This window comes from Equus caballus, chromosome 10 (assembly GCF_041296265.1).
Source record: "Equus caballus isolate H_3958 breed thoroughbred chromosome 10, TB-T2T, whole genome shotgun sequence".
NCBI classification, from domain to species: domain Eukaryota; kingdom Metazoa; phylum Chordata; class Mammalia; order Perissodactyla; family Equidae; genus Equus; species Equus caballus.
The window spans coordinates 5516387-5533109 of NC_091693.1; the positions used below are offsets into that span (position 1 = coordinate 5516387).

At 36.8% G+C, this 16723-nt stretch overlaps 1 protein-coding gene across 6 annotated transcripts in view; it reads left to right on the top strand.

Moving 5' to 3' along the window:
• The window catches only part of UBA2 (ubiquitin like modifier activating enzyme 2), a 36709-nt gene that overhangs the window by 8070 nt on the left and 11916 nt on the right, over positions 1 to 16723 (top strand). For all 6 annotated transcript variants that reach the window (XR_011421813.1, XR_011421812.1, XM_023649512.2 and 3 more), the window contains exons 6-13: positions 91 to 212; positions 5968 to 6035; positions 6502 to 6623; positions 10370 to 10469; positions 11421 to 11587; positions 13415 to 13508; positions 13607 to 13719; positions 16530 to 16685. Coding sequence is in view for 4 of the 6 variants with exons in the window: in XM_023649512.2 (XP_023505280.1) it covers positions 91 to 212; positions 5968 to 6035; positions 6502 to 6623; positions 10370 to 10469; positions 11421 to 11587; positions 13415 to 13508; positions 13607 to 13719; positions 16530 to 16685 (942 nt within the window). In the remaining 2 variants the exon portion in view is untranslated. The remainder of the gene's footprint in view (positions 1 to 90; positions 213 to 5967; positions 6036 to 6501; positions 6624 to 10369; positions 10470 to 11420; positions 11588 to 13414; positions 13509 to 13606; positions 13720 to 16529; positions 16686 to 16723) is intronic.

Below are 16723 nucleotides of genomic sequence, written 5' to 3' on the forward strand. Positions count from 1 at the left end.
ATGAATTAATGAGATGTTTATGATTATATTACCTTATAACGTTGAAAACCATCATGGGATAAATGTTTTTCTCGTATCCTGACTTTGTAGGGTGTGACTGAGTGCTATGAGTGTCATCCCAAGCCGACCCAGAGAACTTTTCCTGGCTGTACAATTCGTAACACGCCTTCAGAACCTATCCATTGCATCGTTTGGGCAAAGTATTTGTTCAAGTAAGAGTATATGTATTTCTGCATATATTTTCAGTACTGATGATGGAAAATGGGGATCATGTTTTATTTAAATACCTTGGAGAAATTGTGCTTAGGATGATTGTTATTTTAAATATGGTAAAGGGACACTTCAGTAGCTTTCTTGTGATATTTCTTGGGTTAAATTAAATTCAGCTAACATTCATTACATGCCTGTTAGATGCCGTGGATTATTTAGAAGGCTTAGTTTGATAACAGAGACAGGCATGTAACTAAATGAATGCAAATCTATATATTTGGAAATATAAAAACATACTTGTAAATAACTCATTGGTTAAAAAAATCATAATGAAAGTTAAAGATAATTTGTAACGATAGATGTGAAACTTGTAGGGTGCATCAAATGTGGTAGTTGGAAGAAAGTTATAGGCTTACACACGTGAAGAAAGGTGAACATTAATGAGCTAAAGATCCAACTCACGTTAGAAAAAGAACAACAGAATAAACTCAAAAAAATTAAAAGGAAGCATATAATTAAGGTACAAGCGAAAAAAATTTGCACGTTTGTTCTTGAAAAGGAGAGGAGAGAGAAATAACTAAATGGAGAATGTAATCTCAGCACAGATTAGAATGATAAGAAAAAAAATTTAATGATCCAGTTCATTAAACTGACTCGAAATAGGAAGCTCGACTAGCTCTTTGCCTTAGGGAAATTTAATCAATGGTTTAAATTCTTCTGATTAATACACCAAACCTATAGCTAACGAGTGGTGAAGGTCCATGCCTGGGATCTGAACTCATAAACCCAGGCCACCAAAGTGGAGCCTGTTGAACTCAACCAACACACCACCGGGCTGGCCCCCTCAGAGAAATTTTTTTTTTTAAAGATTTTATTTTTCCTATTTCTCCCCAAAGCCTCCCGGTACATAGTTGTATATTCTCAGTTGTGGGTCCCTCCAGTTGTGGCATGTGGGACACCGCCTCAGCATGGCCTAGATGAGCAGTGCCATGTCCGCGCCCAGGATCCGAACGGGCCGGTGAAATCCTGGGCCGGCGAAGCAGAGCGTGCAAACCCAACCACTCGGCCATGGGGCCAGCCCCAAGAAATTTTTTTAAAAATTGAGTACTTAGTTCATGTCATGGGGCTATCATGTTGAGGCTCTTATGGGATAAAAAGAAAACTGCAAGACATTCTCATTCATAACTGTAAATATGAAAATCTTTTCCAAAACATTAACATACAAATCTAGAATTGTATAAAACAAAAAATATACCATGACTAAGTTCTCTTTATTCCAGGAATGCAAGCTTGGTTTAACACTAGAATAATCTATAAATATCATTCACTTCGTTAAAAAAATTAAAAGAGAAACTATATAACCTTCACTGATGTAAAAAAAGCATTTGGTAAAATTTAGCAAATAGCCTTTCATGACAAAAATTCTTAATAAAATAGGAAGAGAACTTTATCAACCTAATAAAAGGTATCTTCTAGAAACCTACAGCAAACTTTGGTTTTCTTTATTTTTTTATTAAGTTATAATGTATATACACTCAGAAAAGTATATGTGTAATGGTATAACGACAAAATTTCACAAAAAATAACTTGCAAGCTTTATTTATTTGGCAAACTTTTTTTTTCTTTCTAATAGCCTTTACTTTTCAGAACATTTTTTAGATTTATGGAAAAAGTAAGAAGATAGTACAGAGTTCCCACGTCCAGTTTCCTCTGTTCTTAACATATTAGTCTGATACATATGTGACAGTTAATCAACCAATACTGATACATTATTTATTAACCAGAGTCTATAGTTTATCTAGATTTCCTTAGTTTTTACCCTATATCCTTTTTCTGTTCCAGGATATTGTATTACAGTTAGTTGTCATGTCTCTGTAGGCCCCCCTTGGCTGTGACAGCGCTCAGACTTTCCCTGTTTTTGATGACCTTGATAGTTTTGAGGAGTACTGGTGAGATATTTTGTAGGATGTCCCACTATTGGCATTTGTCTGATGTTTTTCTCATGGTAATACTGTGATTATGGGTTATTGGGAGGAAGACCACACAGGTAAATTGCCATTTTCATCACATCATATGAAGGTACTGTATTATCGATATGATTTATGACTGTTAATGTTGGCCTTGATTATTTAACTAAGGTAGTTTTTGTCAGGTGTCTTCACTATAATGTTAGTCCTCCCATCCCTTTTTTTTCTGTATTGTACACCTAAGGGTTGGGGAGCTGTGTTCCACCTACTTGAGGGCAGAGTATCTACATAAATTATTTGGAGTTCTTCTGCCTGGAAGATTTGTTTCTTCTCACCCATTTATTAATTTATTCAATCATTTATTTATATCAGTATGGACTCATAGATGTTGAATATATTTAATAGTACTTTGGGTTATACTCGATTACTACTTTATTTTGTTGTTCAGATTGTTCCAGGTTTGGCCATTATGAGTTGTTTCAGTTGCCTCTGTGCTGTTTGACATACATCAATGTGTGTTTTTTTGGAGCAATTCCTTACTTTCTGGTACTACAAGATGGTCCAGGCTCATCTTGTATATTTCCTACCCCAATTCTACATCAGACATTTCTCTAAGGAGCCCTGCTTCTTTTTATTGAAGAATGGTATTAGAAACCAAGATCTGAGTGCTTAGGCATGCTAATGGAGTCATTCCTTTTAGGCCCTCTTAGCTGACAGAGCAAAAAGTATATTTATACTAATCTGTATATACACAAACACTAAATATTTCTATGCTCAACCATCTGCCTCCAACTTTAATCCATTACTACATGGATCATTCTAGTTTCCTCCCCTTGCTTATCTGTAAACTGCTCTCCAGTAGTCCTAAACCTGTCTCCCACAATTTGCCATCCATATACTTAATACAAGCATTATTATTATTATTTTTTTTAAAGATTTTATTTTTTCCTTTTTCTCCCCAAAGCCCCCCGGTACATAGTTGTGCATTCTTCATTGTGGGTTCCTCCAGCTGTGGCATGCGGGACGCTGCCTCAGCGTGGTCTGATGAGCAGTGCCATGTCCGCGCCCAGGATTCGAACCAACGAAACACTGGGCCGCCTGCAGTGGAGCGCGCGAACCCAACCACTCGGCCACGGGGCCAGCCCCAATACAAGCATTATTTTTAATGATAATTTTAAAGCATCCCATTTGAAATCAGGGACTATGTGAGGATGCTTGTTATTGCTGCTTCTATTTGGTTTTGTAATGAAGTTCCTAGACAGCACAATAAGACAAGAAGAAGAAAATATAGCCTTAAGAATTGGGAAAGGAAGAAACAAAGCTCTTGCTATTTGCATACAATATAGTTAAACTACATAAAAAACTCCAAAGATGGGGCAAGCCCCGTGGCCGAGTGGTTAAGTTTGTGCACTCCACTTCTGTGGCCTGGGGTTTGCTGGTTAGGATCCTGGGTGCAGACCTAGCACTGCTCATCAAGCCATGCTGAGGCAGCGTCCCACATGGCACAACCAGAAGGACCTACAGTTAGAATATACAACTGTGTATTCGGGGGGCCTTGGAGAGAAGAACAAAAAAAAGAAGATTGGCAACAGATGTTAGCTCAGGTACCAATGTTAAAAAAAAAAATCAAGCTTCCAAAGACTCTATAGCGAAGTTATTAGGAATATGACAGCTTAGCAACATGGCCAACTAAAAGATTATAAAAGATCAGCTGCATTTCTATACAAAGCATCAGACAGAAAATGTCTTTGCAAATAGATAACTCGGTTTAAAATCATATAACTAATTATAAAAGATAATTAAATATAAAGCATCTAAAAACATTAAAGTACCTGAGAATAAATCTAGACCCAATATAGAAAATTAGTGATTATTGGAACATAAAAAGAAGTACCAAATAAAAGGGGAACGGTGTGTGTTTGTGGATCAGAAATCCCAATATTGTCGCTCTATCATTTGTCTCCAAATTGATCTCTAGATTCAATGCCATTCTAATTTAAACCTTATCAGGGATTTTACTGGAAGCTGTTCAGCTGATTCTAAAGTTTATATGGAAGAATAAAGCCTAAGAGGAATGAAAACATCCCTGGACAAGAATAAGTTGAGGTGACTCTAACAGATGTCGAGAGTTAATATAAGCTAAAAATCATTTAGTGTATTGCTGGTGCAGAGATAGAAAAACAGACCATGACTGAGGTTGCATAGTAGATCCCAGTTGAAAGAAGGGATTAAATAAAAGTTAGGATGATTCATTATCAATGTGGAAAAATTATATTCTCTACTTCAGACAGTGTATAGAAATTAAGTCCAGATGGATTAAATATTTAGGCAAAATACTTACGATGTGAAAGGTAAAACTAAGTCTTTCTAATATAGGGGAAAATCTTTATCCTCAATGTTAAGGGACAGTTTCTCAAGACATTAAAAGTGTTAACCATAAAAGAAGGATTGATAACACCCAAATTCATTAAATATCTCTTGTATTCAAAAGACATTAAATGAAGTGTTAATAAGCCATTATGTGGGAAAAAATATTTACAACATGTAATCAGCTAAAAATTGTAATCTGAAATATGTCCCTGTAATCAAAAAGAAGACAACCTGACAAGATAATAGAAACAGGCGTTCACTTACAGGGAAACCCAAATAGGCAGTAAGCAAATGAAGGTATGTTTAACTTTATGACTAACTTGCAAAAGTAAGAATAAAAGCACAATAACATTATTTTACACTTACTAGTTCGACAAAACATTAAGTCTGGAGAGGAAGTGAGTCGATAGGAGCTCTTACATGCCATTATGGGGATGTAAATTGGTACAACTCCTGTGGGAAACAAATGGGCGTTTTCTTTTAAAAGATCAGCTCCTGAGCTGATATCTGTTGCCAGTCTTCTTTTTTTTTCTTTCTTCCCTGGAAAGCCCGCCAGTACACAGTTGCATATTCGAGTTGTAGATCCTTCTGGTTGTGTTAGGTGGGACACCGCCTGAGCATGGCTTAATGAGCAGTGCCATGTCTGTGCCCAGGATCTGAATAGCAAAACCCTAGGCCACCGAAGCAGAATACCTGAACTTAACCACTCGGCCATGGGGCTGGCCCCAAATGGGCATTTTCTTGTAGTCTCTCAGGAGCTTTGAGGTTATAGTTTTTGGGTTTTGTTTTTTTGTTTACTGTACAAAGAATTCCTTTGAGATAACTTTTTTATAAGTCATGTGCTTGAGGAAAGGTTAGAAAAACAATTTTTAGGATAACTTGGTAAAAAGGCGGATTTCAACTTAATAATTTTATATTGTTTCTTAAGACTCTGAAGTAGTAAAGATACATACTACCGCGAAAACAAATGTATTTACTGCTGAATGTCCTGTACCTGGAGCGTTGGCCGGCACAGAGCAGGTGTGTGATAATGTTTGTTGAACAGCTACCTGCAGGTGTGCTTCACAAACCTTATTCTGGCATTAAAGTGTTGTCCAAGTTGGAGTGTAAAAGCTGCTCGTCTAGTTCTTGATCAGACATTGTAATGGAAATTTGCAGAGCCTGGCTGACAGGAATGAGTATAGGTCTACTGAAATTGCGCCTTGCTTGTGTTGTGGTTGAAATCAGGATGAACGCTGTCTGAACAGATTGCTTTAATACTTTCAAGTTTATGGAGTATAATTTATCAGTTGTTTCTTCTTCATCCCTCCTAAAGATTAGGGATATTCTAAATTAGTTTTTTGTGAGAAAAGTAGGAAAAGTAAACATTTTGTTCAGAATATTGTGTTGTACATAAATATTTACTACTCTTAAATTATAGTCAGTTGTTTGGGGAAGAAGATGCTGATCAAGAAGTGTCTCCTGACAGAGCTGACCCTGAAGCTTCCTGTGAGTAAACTGTTCGGAATGTATTTTCTTATTAGTGAGTACTACCTTTGTTTTACTAATTTAATATTGATATTAACATTGATAAAAAAGTAATTGCTGTTATGTGCTAGATAATGTGCGCTTAAGATGTATTATTTCATCTTGAAAACAATGTTTTAAAAAATGGCTAGTTCTGTTTTACTGGTGAGGAAATCAAGGTGCAGAGAAGTTTCACAAATCCATTAAATAGAGCTGGGAGTTGTTACCAGATCTAATTATAAGTATGCTTTGAACTGCTCTACATGTGACCTTCAGACATTGATATAGAAAAAGGTGCTAATGAACTTGTCATCGTCCTTTCTCCTTGAACTCAATGTATCACTCATGCGTGTGACTTCCATGAGTGACTTCTTTTTTCACCAAAGGTGGATGAGAGGTTAGTTTTACATTTATTGCAGTTGAAAATAAAATTGTGTTTGTTTTGAAGGGGAACCAATGGAAGCTGAAGCCAGAGCCAGAGCATCTAATGAAGATGGCGACATTAAACGTATTTCCACTAAGGAATGGGCTAAATCAACTGGATATGATCCAGTTAAGCTTTTTACCAAGGTTAGATTTATTTTCTTTGTAATGGGATAGATTTATTATTCTGCTTTAAAATAATACATGCAATTGAATTATGCTTTTTATATCTAATTCTGTTTTAATAAATTGCTTGATGTAATCGAGATTTGCAGGTTTTGAAATTTTAGCACCATTACTAAATCAGGATAACATCTTTATAGGAGGTAGGACAGAGGCTTGCTTATACACTCTTGGTTGTCTTTCCTTCTCCCACTTTCACTGAACCTCTTGCTTTTCCTTATAACTGACTTTTAGTTCCTGCTGTTTCTTGTCTTATATCCCTTTCCTGCTCAGATCTTCTATTGGCAATTTGATTGACATGTTCTAAATCACTCTTCGATCCCTAAGCCTCTTGTTCTTGGCTGAATCCCTCTTCATTAGTATATATTATTGGTCTGCTGAATATTTCTAGAGAAATCTACAAGATTGTTTTAATTGGGTCTACCTAATTAGCTCTGCTAGGGTTCCAGTTCTGTGGTTTTTGTTTTTGTTGTTTTGAGGAAGATTAGCCCTGAGCTAACATCCACTGCCAATCCTCATCTTTTTGCTGAGGAAGACTGGCCCTGAGGAAACATGTGTGCCTATCTTCCTCTACTTTATATGTGGGACACCTGCCACAGCATGGCTGGACAAGCAGTGCATAGGTCTGTGCCTAGGATCTGAACCAGCAAACCCCGGGCCACCGAAGTGGAACATGTGAACTTAACGACTGCACCACTGTGCCGGCCTCTCCAGTTCTGTGTTTTAAAAGTCGTTTTATTGTAATAGATAACTTGAAACTTTCTCAACTCTTCTTAAACTGCCTGATACACTCTTGCTGCCCTCAAAAAGCAGATGACCTTAAGAATATATTAATAGATTTACAGCCATTGGACATAATTTACCTGTTAAGACAATGTCCCACTTCATTGTAGACTCTTTTTTTCTTTTTTCTTGGTTTGAGAGAAATCTCTTTGAGTAAAGGCTAACTCTTCCACCTGCTATTTTTCCTTCCCCTTAATCTTTAAACAGTGTTTTCTGGCTGCCTTGCATCTGAAAACTCTCCTGGCTCCTCCTGTCTTCTTTTTGACATGCATAGGTTCCACTGTCCTAAGTAAATGGCCTACTACTCCCTCCAGCTTATATTTCATCTCGTTACTCAGTGGCAACAGATGTCACAACTTGACTATCTTAAACAAATTGCATTTATTTTCTCAGTACAGCCTTTTACTTGGAAAATGGTTTTTATTTTGATTATACTTAAAATGCATTTAACTGATATGGATAGTGATAGTATTTTCCAAACTTGTGTCCATATACCTACTTCCATTCCAATCTGAGCAACAGTTAAATGCCAGAATAGCTTGAAGTACATCTCCAATCTGTTATTCAACAGGTAACTTTAAGTATCTGCTGTGTGCCAGGCACCACTCTAAGGAAGGATATAAGTGGTGAACAAAACAGAAAATAGGGTCCCTGCTCTTTGTAGGGAACTCATAGTCTGGAGGGGAAGTCAAACATTGAACAAATGTTTCAGATTCAGTGTGTTATGACATTAAGTTCAGATGCATTGAAACCCTTTAATAATAAGTCGACTTAACCTGTTATTATTAACCTTATTATCAAACCTAGTGTGAGCGTTCAAAGAAGGCTTTCTAGAGGAAGTAACATTTCAACCCAAAGCTGTCAACAATAAGGGTGGAGATAAGAGTACAGCGTATGCAAAGAAAGTCTAAGGTTGAAGAACTGAAATGATTCCCATTAGGGGAGAGAGTGGAAAGAGGACTAGAAAGGCAAGCTGAGGCTAGATCAGGCAGGACTTTGTAGGTCATGATAAGGATGTTATACCAAGACAGTGGGAATCCATTAAAAGGTAGTCTGTAGGATGACTATAAGGGTGTAGACTATGAGGGTATGCAGTGCACCACTTTAGGACATAATATTCCTGTTGTAACCAACGTGGGACAGTGCCTTCTGGAGTTGTGCGGTGCCTGAATAATCTGGAGTACAACCCATCTGCATTCCCAGTGGAATGTAGAGGAAAAGTAGACTCAACAGGACTTTGGATGTATAAGTTGAGGAATCAAGAATGATACCTGATTTCCTGCTGGGCAGCAGAATGAATAGAGGTGCCATTCTCTGAGATAGGTGAGGTGGGAAGCAGATGTGTATGTATGGATTTGGGGGTTGGAGAAGGTGATAGAAATAATTTTGAGATTACTGTGGAATACTAGAGGTGACAAGTGGTTCTGTAGATAAGTAGAGAGGTTTAGACTAGAGATGTGGTTGGGATTCATAAGTTTATAGTACGAGAGAAGAGTATGAAAATAGTTCAATGCACAGCTCTGAGGGACTCCCAGTATTTAATAATTGGATAAAGAAGGACATACAATTTGTGCTTGGAAAACCACACTAATCCCCATTGTCTGGCATACTTTTCAGCCAAGTGCTGAAGGCCCTCTAATTGTCTCCAGCTACGTTTGTTACCCAGATCGTACTGGACTCCTCATTTTCTCGCCTGTTTATCCACTTCGGATGTTACTGTCTCTGGGGCTGGCCCGGTGGCGCAGCGGTTAAGTGTGAACGTTCTGGGTTCACCAGTTCAGATCCCAGGTGCGGACGTGGCACTGCTTGGCAAGCCATGCTGTGGTAGGCGTCCCACCTATAAAGTAGAGGAAGATGGGCATGAATGTTAGCTCAGGGCCAGTCTTCCTCAGCAAAAAGAGGAGGATTGGTAGCAGATGTTAGCTCAGGGCTAATCTTCCTCAAAAAAATAAAATTAAATTAAAAAATAAAAAAACAAATGTTACCATCTCCTTGAACTCTTTCCTTACTCTTCAGATAGATAGAAAAAGTTCCTCATAGTATTCAAAGCTGTGCGATTATCGCACTAAATTATATTGTAATTATTTGTATATTTGGCTAGTTTCCCAAAGATTAAGGATGCTTAATAAATATTGATTGGATTGAGTTTATTTTGATAGAAATAGTTCTAACATTTTTTATTGAGCCAAATCTAAATTCATACCTGATACCTAGAATAAATGTGTTGAATAAATCAATCTACAATAGTAAATGCAGCTAAGGAAAAAGTAAAAATATGAAAGTCATCTGAAATTCTACCACATCCTATAGTGTGATTCATATGATAGTCTCTCAGTCTACATGTGGTAATGTTTATGTTTTTGAAATAGTAATCGTTTACATGTGTTTGAGGGTTTTTTTGAGAGGGACATTTCAGAGATGTTGCAAATGGTTAAGAAATTCTGTTTTTGAGCACTTTTAAAGTGTGGGTGCTTTGTTGGTGTGTGTACCCACAGACGCAGAGATGTTGCTGACTGGTGTCTCTAGGCTCCCTGATTGTATTCAGTTCCTATGCAGCTGGTGTGTGTTTATTCAGGCCCTTGATTGGTGAGATCGTGCTTCAGACTGATCTTTGGAGCTTTTGGGGAGCTGGCTTGGGAGGGCAGGGGCGGTCAGCACAGTTCAGAGTCCCTGACTGTGTTTTCCTCACAGCACCTCTGCTTTTGACTGTTTCGAATACCAGGGTTCTGTGTAAAATTTCCTTTTACAAAAGGTTTAAGCTTTTTCTTTCTTTGGAAAAATCGTTACTCTCCTTGTGTATGATGTGTCTTTAAATCAGAAGATTTTATAGTATAATGTTTTTAATAAGTCAGCAATGAAAATTTCTTATATTTTATCAGTATATAGGGACTGTGGGTTCATGGAATTTATCTTTTTCTTTTTTTAAGCTTTTTAAAGATGATATCAGGTATCTGTTGACAATGGACAAACTGTGGCGGAAAAGGAAACCTCCAGTTCCGTTGGACTGGGCTGAAGTACAAAGTCAAGGTAAAGGATACATTTTAGTCTTGGGGATACTAAATTGGAAATTCCCTCACTTAAAGTCTTTAAATAGCCTTATGTATCTTGACAATGGTATATATACGTTCAGAGGAAGAAATTCAAGCAGTTAGAAAAGTATGAAGGAAAACCACTGGAAATGTATCCCCTGGAGAAATAGCCACTATTAATACTTTAGGGAGTGTCTTGGTAGTCAGCTCGAGGCACACAGTCAGACAGTCGTGTACGTGCCTTACATGAGTGGAGTCATACTATTTTATACTCTGCCTTGCTCTTTTCAGTCAGTGTTAACTAGTCCCTTATCAGTTAAGATTTAGTTGTTTCAAATTTTCCGTGAAATAAAGTGTTGTAATGAGTATATATGTACCTTTGTATGATTATCTCTTTAAGATTTAATTTAGGAATGTATTTAAAATATTTTAAATGCGAGAAAAGCTATTGTAGTAGTGACTGCTTCCTTATTGCACTCTCCTTCAACACACTGTGTGTCTACTTTATCGGAATTGTATTGTAGTTCATGCATGCCCAGCAGTGGTCAGCTGGAACCGGCGAGGTCCCAGGAGACTTGCCGTGTCAGTTTGGAGCAGTTCTCTATAGTAGTGGATACTTGACTTTACAGAAGAATTCAAGCACGGCTCTAATAGCTTCCATGTAATGAGTGCTAACTGTGTGCTGGGCATAATGCTTATCATCATATCTGTGTTATATCCTTGATCCCCCAGTAACCCTGTGAGGTTCTGAGACAGTCTTGCACCTTTCTTTTCTCAGTTTTAACAATTTTTTTGTGCAGATATTTGTCTCATAGTGATAATTATCTTAATGGAATTTGTTTCATATTATTTGATTTTCTTACTGGTCAGCCATTGAATTGTTAAATAAAACAGTAGAGGAATGATGTTTAATTTAATAGTGAAATTACTCATATTTTTTTTTCCTTAGGAGAAGAAACCAATGCATCAGATCAACAAAGTGAACCCCAGTTAGGTCTGAAAGACCAGCAGGTTCTAGATGTAAAGAGCTATGCACGTCTTTTTTCAAAGAGCATCGAGACTTTGAGAGTTCATTTAGCAGAAAAAGGGGATGGAGCTGAGCTCATATGGGATAAGGTTCGTTTTGAAAATGTGTGGTGATTACTTGTCTATCAAATGTATATTTTAGTTCTTAAACTGTAACAGAAGCTAGTAATGTTTTGGATATCATTTATTCTATCAGATTTTGAGGACATAATATTGATTTTTGTTTGGATATTTCATCTCTGATTACTACATTGAACTATGAGTTTTCTGTAGATGAATTCAGACAATATCATAAAACCTGAGTTTACATTCTAAGTAATGTGTCCATGGTTTATAATTATGTTGACTGGAGAAATAATGTGAATTTATTGGAGTGAAATGTTTAACTTAAGACTTACTGCATGATATAGATTTGTTAATAGAAGTCATAATATCCTTTTGAGACAATGGCTCATAGGTCTAATTTGACCTTGAAAGTAATAAAATTGCCTATCCATTAAAATTAGTTTTATATATATAAATAGTTATAACTATTTCAGAGGTCTGAGAGACCTCTTAATACAAAAATGTAATTATTCTTAGAAGTTAAAGTAATATTTAATGTTTTACAGTTTGATGTCATTTTGAGATTTAAGTTAATTTTACTTACTTTCAATTGTAGTCAATGTTTTGTATGTTATAAGTGATTTTTCTGATAATGTTTGTGTGTTCCTGTGATGGTAAAGATTTGCCATGAGTTTTAAAGTAAGAGGAAAAGTTTGGTCAGTTTTAGAAAACTAAGGTAACTGTGTGCGCACACTTGGGAACTGAGGTTGAGTCATACATGGAAAATGAACCTAATAAGTTTAGATTTTGGGGGATTCTTGTAAACATTAGTCTCTTGGGTTTATGTGGTATAAGGAGTAACCACTTTTTAAAAAAATATTTTCATTGTTATTGTTATAATAGTGACTTGGGAGGTTTTCATCTATATGCGGGGCTAAATAATGAAACTTTGGAACTGGGAATTGTTGCCCTCTGTGAGTGAAGTCTGCACCTAGTGGGTGTGCTAAGCCAGTTGCCTGAGAAATCCCTGATGGACACTGTTTGGTACTGTTAAATATTCATACTTGATCCTCACTGCAGCCTTCATGGATGTTTATATAATTTTCCCTATTTAACAAATTAAGGAATTTTGTTTCGGGAAAGTTGATTTGCCTGAGGTTACACAGCTGGCCAATAAATATATGAAAAACCCATATTCTATCGATGCTTTTTCTTCTGTACTTTGTACTTCTTAATTATAGGCTAGGATAGTTTCTTCTCAATTCAGGAAACCTTGCTGAAGTCTAATTAGAGAGACTAGGGCATAGTCTCAGGATGAATGTAAATTGTAAAGGGAAAATTTTATTGTATTGCCATATCTGAAAAGAAACAGCAGATACAGGAGAGTAGTGTATATGAAGAGAATTTGGAGAAGGAACGCCAAAAGGAGGAGTACAAGTGTTTCTGAGGCTTTAGTGAAACAGCTTTGTCAAAACAGCCTCTCTCTCCTTCCCTGGATTCTGTGCTTGTCAGACAGCCTTTCACTGCTCACTGATGGACCGGGAAAGGATTGCCATCGTCAGTGGATGGAATTGGGGTTCTGGTCTTTGCACTTAGTCCCCAGTGCATTTGTTTAAGGAGGAGTGAATTCCTAGAAGCCTGGTGGCTCTTGGAGTTCTTGTCAGACTGCATTCCTGGATCAGAGGAGTTGATGAGACCCTGCCTCCTGCTCATCCCATCTGCGTGCTACTGTAAGGCCCTGCTTGACCATCCCCTCATTCTGCTTGCTTGTCTACAACGCTATAAACATGTGAAAGTACTGTTCTGAAAGCAGTACTAGTCAAATTAGTAAATTTGTGGGGAGACTTGTTAAATTGTTCAAATTATTGGCAGGATGACCCATCTGCAATGGATTTTGTCACCTCTGCTGCAAACCTCAGGATGCATATTTTCAGTATGAATATGAAGAGCAGATTTGATATAAAATGTAAGTTGTATTTTATACCTCAGTTGTATCATCTAAGGGTTTAAGTTAGTTTTTCGTTTTTTAACTCCTAAACATATTCATTCCTTTTTTTTTTCCAGCAATGGCAGGGAACATTATTCCTGCTATCGCTACTACTAACGCAGTGATTGCTGGGTTGATAGTATTGGAAGGATTGAAGATTTTATCAGGAAAAATAGACCAGTGTAGAACAGTGAGTATTTCTATTTGCATTTTTTATTCAGCCTCTTTTTAACAGTAATCTATAAAAATCACATTAAACAGACAATTTGAAAAATTAAAACAATAAAATTGGTTTGAAGCAATGGAAAAATAATTATTCAGGTTACCTTGTGAGTACACATTTAAGCTTTCTGGAAATTACCACAAAAAGAAAAACACATTTTCTTCTTTTATATTTGTCTAAAATTGGAAGCAGAAGCTAGTTTGCTTCTAACATTTCCAGTTTTACTGACTTCTCAGAGGAACTCACTGTGTGGGTCCTTAGTAAGTTTTTTCAATTGTTTTTAAATTCTAGGAGTTCTCTAGTTTTTAAAATTTGTGTGGTCATTTTATAGTCCTCTGGTCAATCCCTTTTTCCAGTCTTATTTTAAACCTCTTTTATATTTGATAATGTTAATGTCTGAAATCTTTATGGACGAGTTTACTATCATTTCTGCTAGATCTGTTATAGTGTTTTGTTTGTGTGGTGTATGATTTTTTTTTTAAGCCAAATTAGTATTTGTTAAAACTGTATCTGTGATAATTCTTTTAAGGACCCAGTGAAGGTATGTTTCTTCAAAGAGGAGTTGCATTTGTTTTTATTTGAGTGCCTGGGGTCCAACCAATCTGGGACCACTTTTAAATTCTCATTTAGTTTTTCAACCCACATATATATTCATACAGCAAATGTGCATGATGCCCTATCTTGTAATGAAGTATAAAAGAAGATTATCACTCCCCTCCCCCCCAAATGAAGCACCAAGGTCAAGATAATTTTTTTGCTGTTTCTGTGGGGAAGGTATTTTTCTCCTCTTCTTTACACCTTCCCTTCCAGGTCCTTGCTTTGCATAAGGGTCTCCTATTATAAGAGTTCCTACATTAGTGAGGGATGGGCTGGGTTTCTCTCTTAAGACTGAAGCCACCCAGATATTCTCTTTGGATTCCTGCTTTCATTCTGTATTGAGTTTGTGTCTGAAGATGCTTTGCTGTCTTACTGGCATAGTGGTTCAAAAAAACTTCCTAAAAAATAAAAAATATAGCCAATATTTTTGCTGTTTAGGTTCTCCTTTTTTTACGTTAATGTTAAAATTAAAGGACCAATTTACTTTTAGGAATTTCTAAAAAATACCTAGTCTATACTGGTACTATTATTTTTCGGTGCCATTATTGATGAACTCTTAAAATATCTTTCATTGTTTTCATGAAATTTCAGGGTGAAGGAATGTACAATTGTGTTGCCAGTTTGCCATCTTGATTCGGTTTTCTACGTGAATTTTTTCTTTTAAAGATTTTTTTGTTTTTTTCCTTTTACTCCCCAAAGCCCCCTGGTACATAGTTGTATATTCTTAGTTGTGGGTCCTTCTAGTTGTGGCATGTGGGACGCCGCCTCAGTGTGGTTTGATGAGCAGTGCCATGTCCACGCCCAGGATTTGAACTGACAAAACGCTCGGCTGCCTGCAGCGGAGCACGTGAACTTAACCACTCAGCCATGGTGCCAGCCGTTCTACGTAAATTTTTATTTTGGCTGTCCTATTTTTAATTTCTAAAAACTTCATTTTTTGATTTCTACCTTTTTATAGCAGTCTGAATTTGTCCTGTGGCTACAGTATTCCTTTGAGCTCACAAACAATACTAATTGTTGAATTTATTATCTTGTGTACTGTTTACTATAGTAAACATCCTTCTTGTTTCTTTGCCTGCTCAAGTGTTTCCCTCTCTTGGGCTAATGATACTTATATGTCCTGATTTTATATGTTCATATTTATACTGAACGTCAGGATGGATTAATTGCCTGGGTATTAATAGCGTTAGCTTTGTTTCCATTACTGGTAATTTCCCTTAGCACAGTTCTCTTCCTGGTAAAGCCCAAGATCAGTTAAATCTGTTCCCCATTGTACCCTGTTTCCAGCCCTGCCAACACAATGAATATGACTAGCCTTCATTGTGGGGAGAGGCTGCAGGAAGGCTCTCCTAGCACTTGCAGCCTCTCAAGGAATTTACTTCTTTAAGCTCAGGGGATCGATGGAGTTCCTCTTTACACTTAATTCATCTTAGCAGACACCGCTCTATGTGGTGGTCACAAGATGAGAATTTGTGTATCATCTTCCAGTGTTCTCCTGACATTTGTTTTGTTTGTATTAAGTTTTGCTAGTGTTCTCCAAACTTTGTGGTAATAGGAGGTTGGGGCCTTTTTAAATTTCAGCACACTTCTCTGAATTTGCCTTAGTTCTTATTTTTTTGTTTGGGTATTAGAGAAATGCTATATAGGTGCTTACGGTTCCAGATGTACGTAATTATTTTCCCTTAATTATATAAAGGTTAATATCGTAGACATCATAGAAAATCGGAAAAGAAAGGCAGCTTATTGGTTCCATACATCTGTGAAAGCATTATCATTAATTGGAGAAATAGTGTATTGACATTGAGAAGTTGGCTTAAAATTAATGAGAATAACCAGTTGGAAGGGACCCTAAAGCTGATTTAATGACACCAGAGACGATGAGTATGGCTAGCCATTCCTCTTGCTAAATTAGTTTGCAGAATAGTCTAGAGTCTTCAATAGAAGGAGATTTCTTTTCGCTAAGCTCAGCATTTTATATGGTAGCTAATTTGAAAAGAAGGCTGGAAAAATTAGTCTCTTAAAGTTATGATTTTCCTTATCTATTTTGCCATCTAGAAGGAATGTTTGAGTAATTTTTACTGGCTGTACAGTAAACAAGACAGTAAACTTCACACTGTATGGTGTATAAAATTGTAACTCAAATTTCTGATTGCTGCTTGTGTTTTTTTCCTCCTCCAAAGATTTTTTTGAATAAACAACCAAACCCAAGAAAGAAACTCCTTGTGCCTTGTGCACTGGATCCTCCCAACCCTAATTGCTATGTATGTGCCAGCAAGCCCGAGGTGACTGTGCGACTAAACGTCCATAAGGTGACCGTGCTCACGTTACAAGATAAAGTAAGTGTAGGAACTGTTCTCTTTCACAAGCTTCTTCA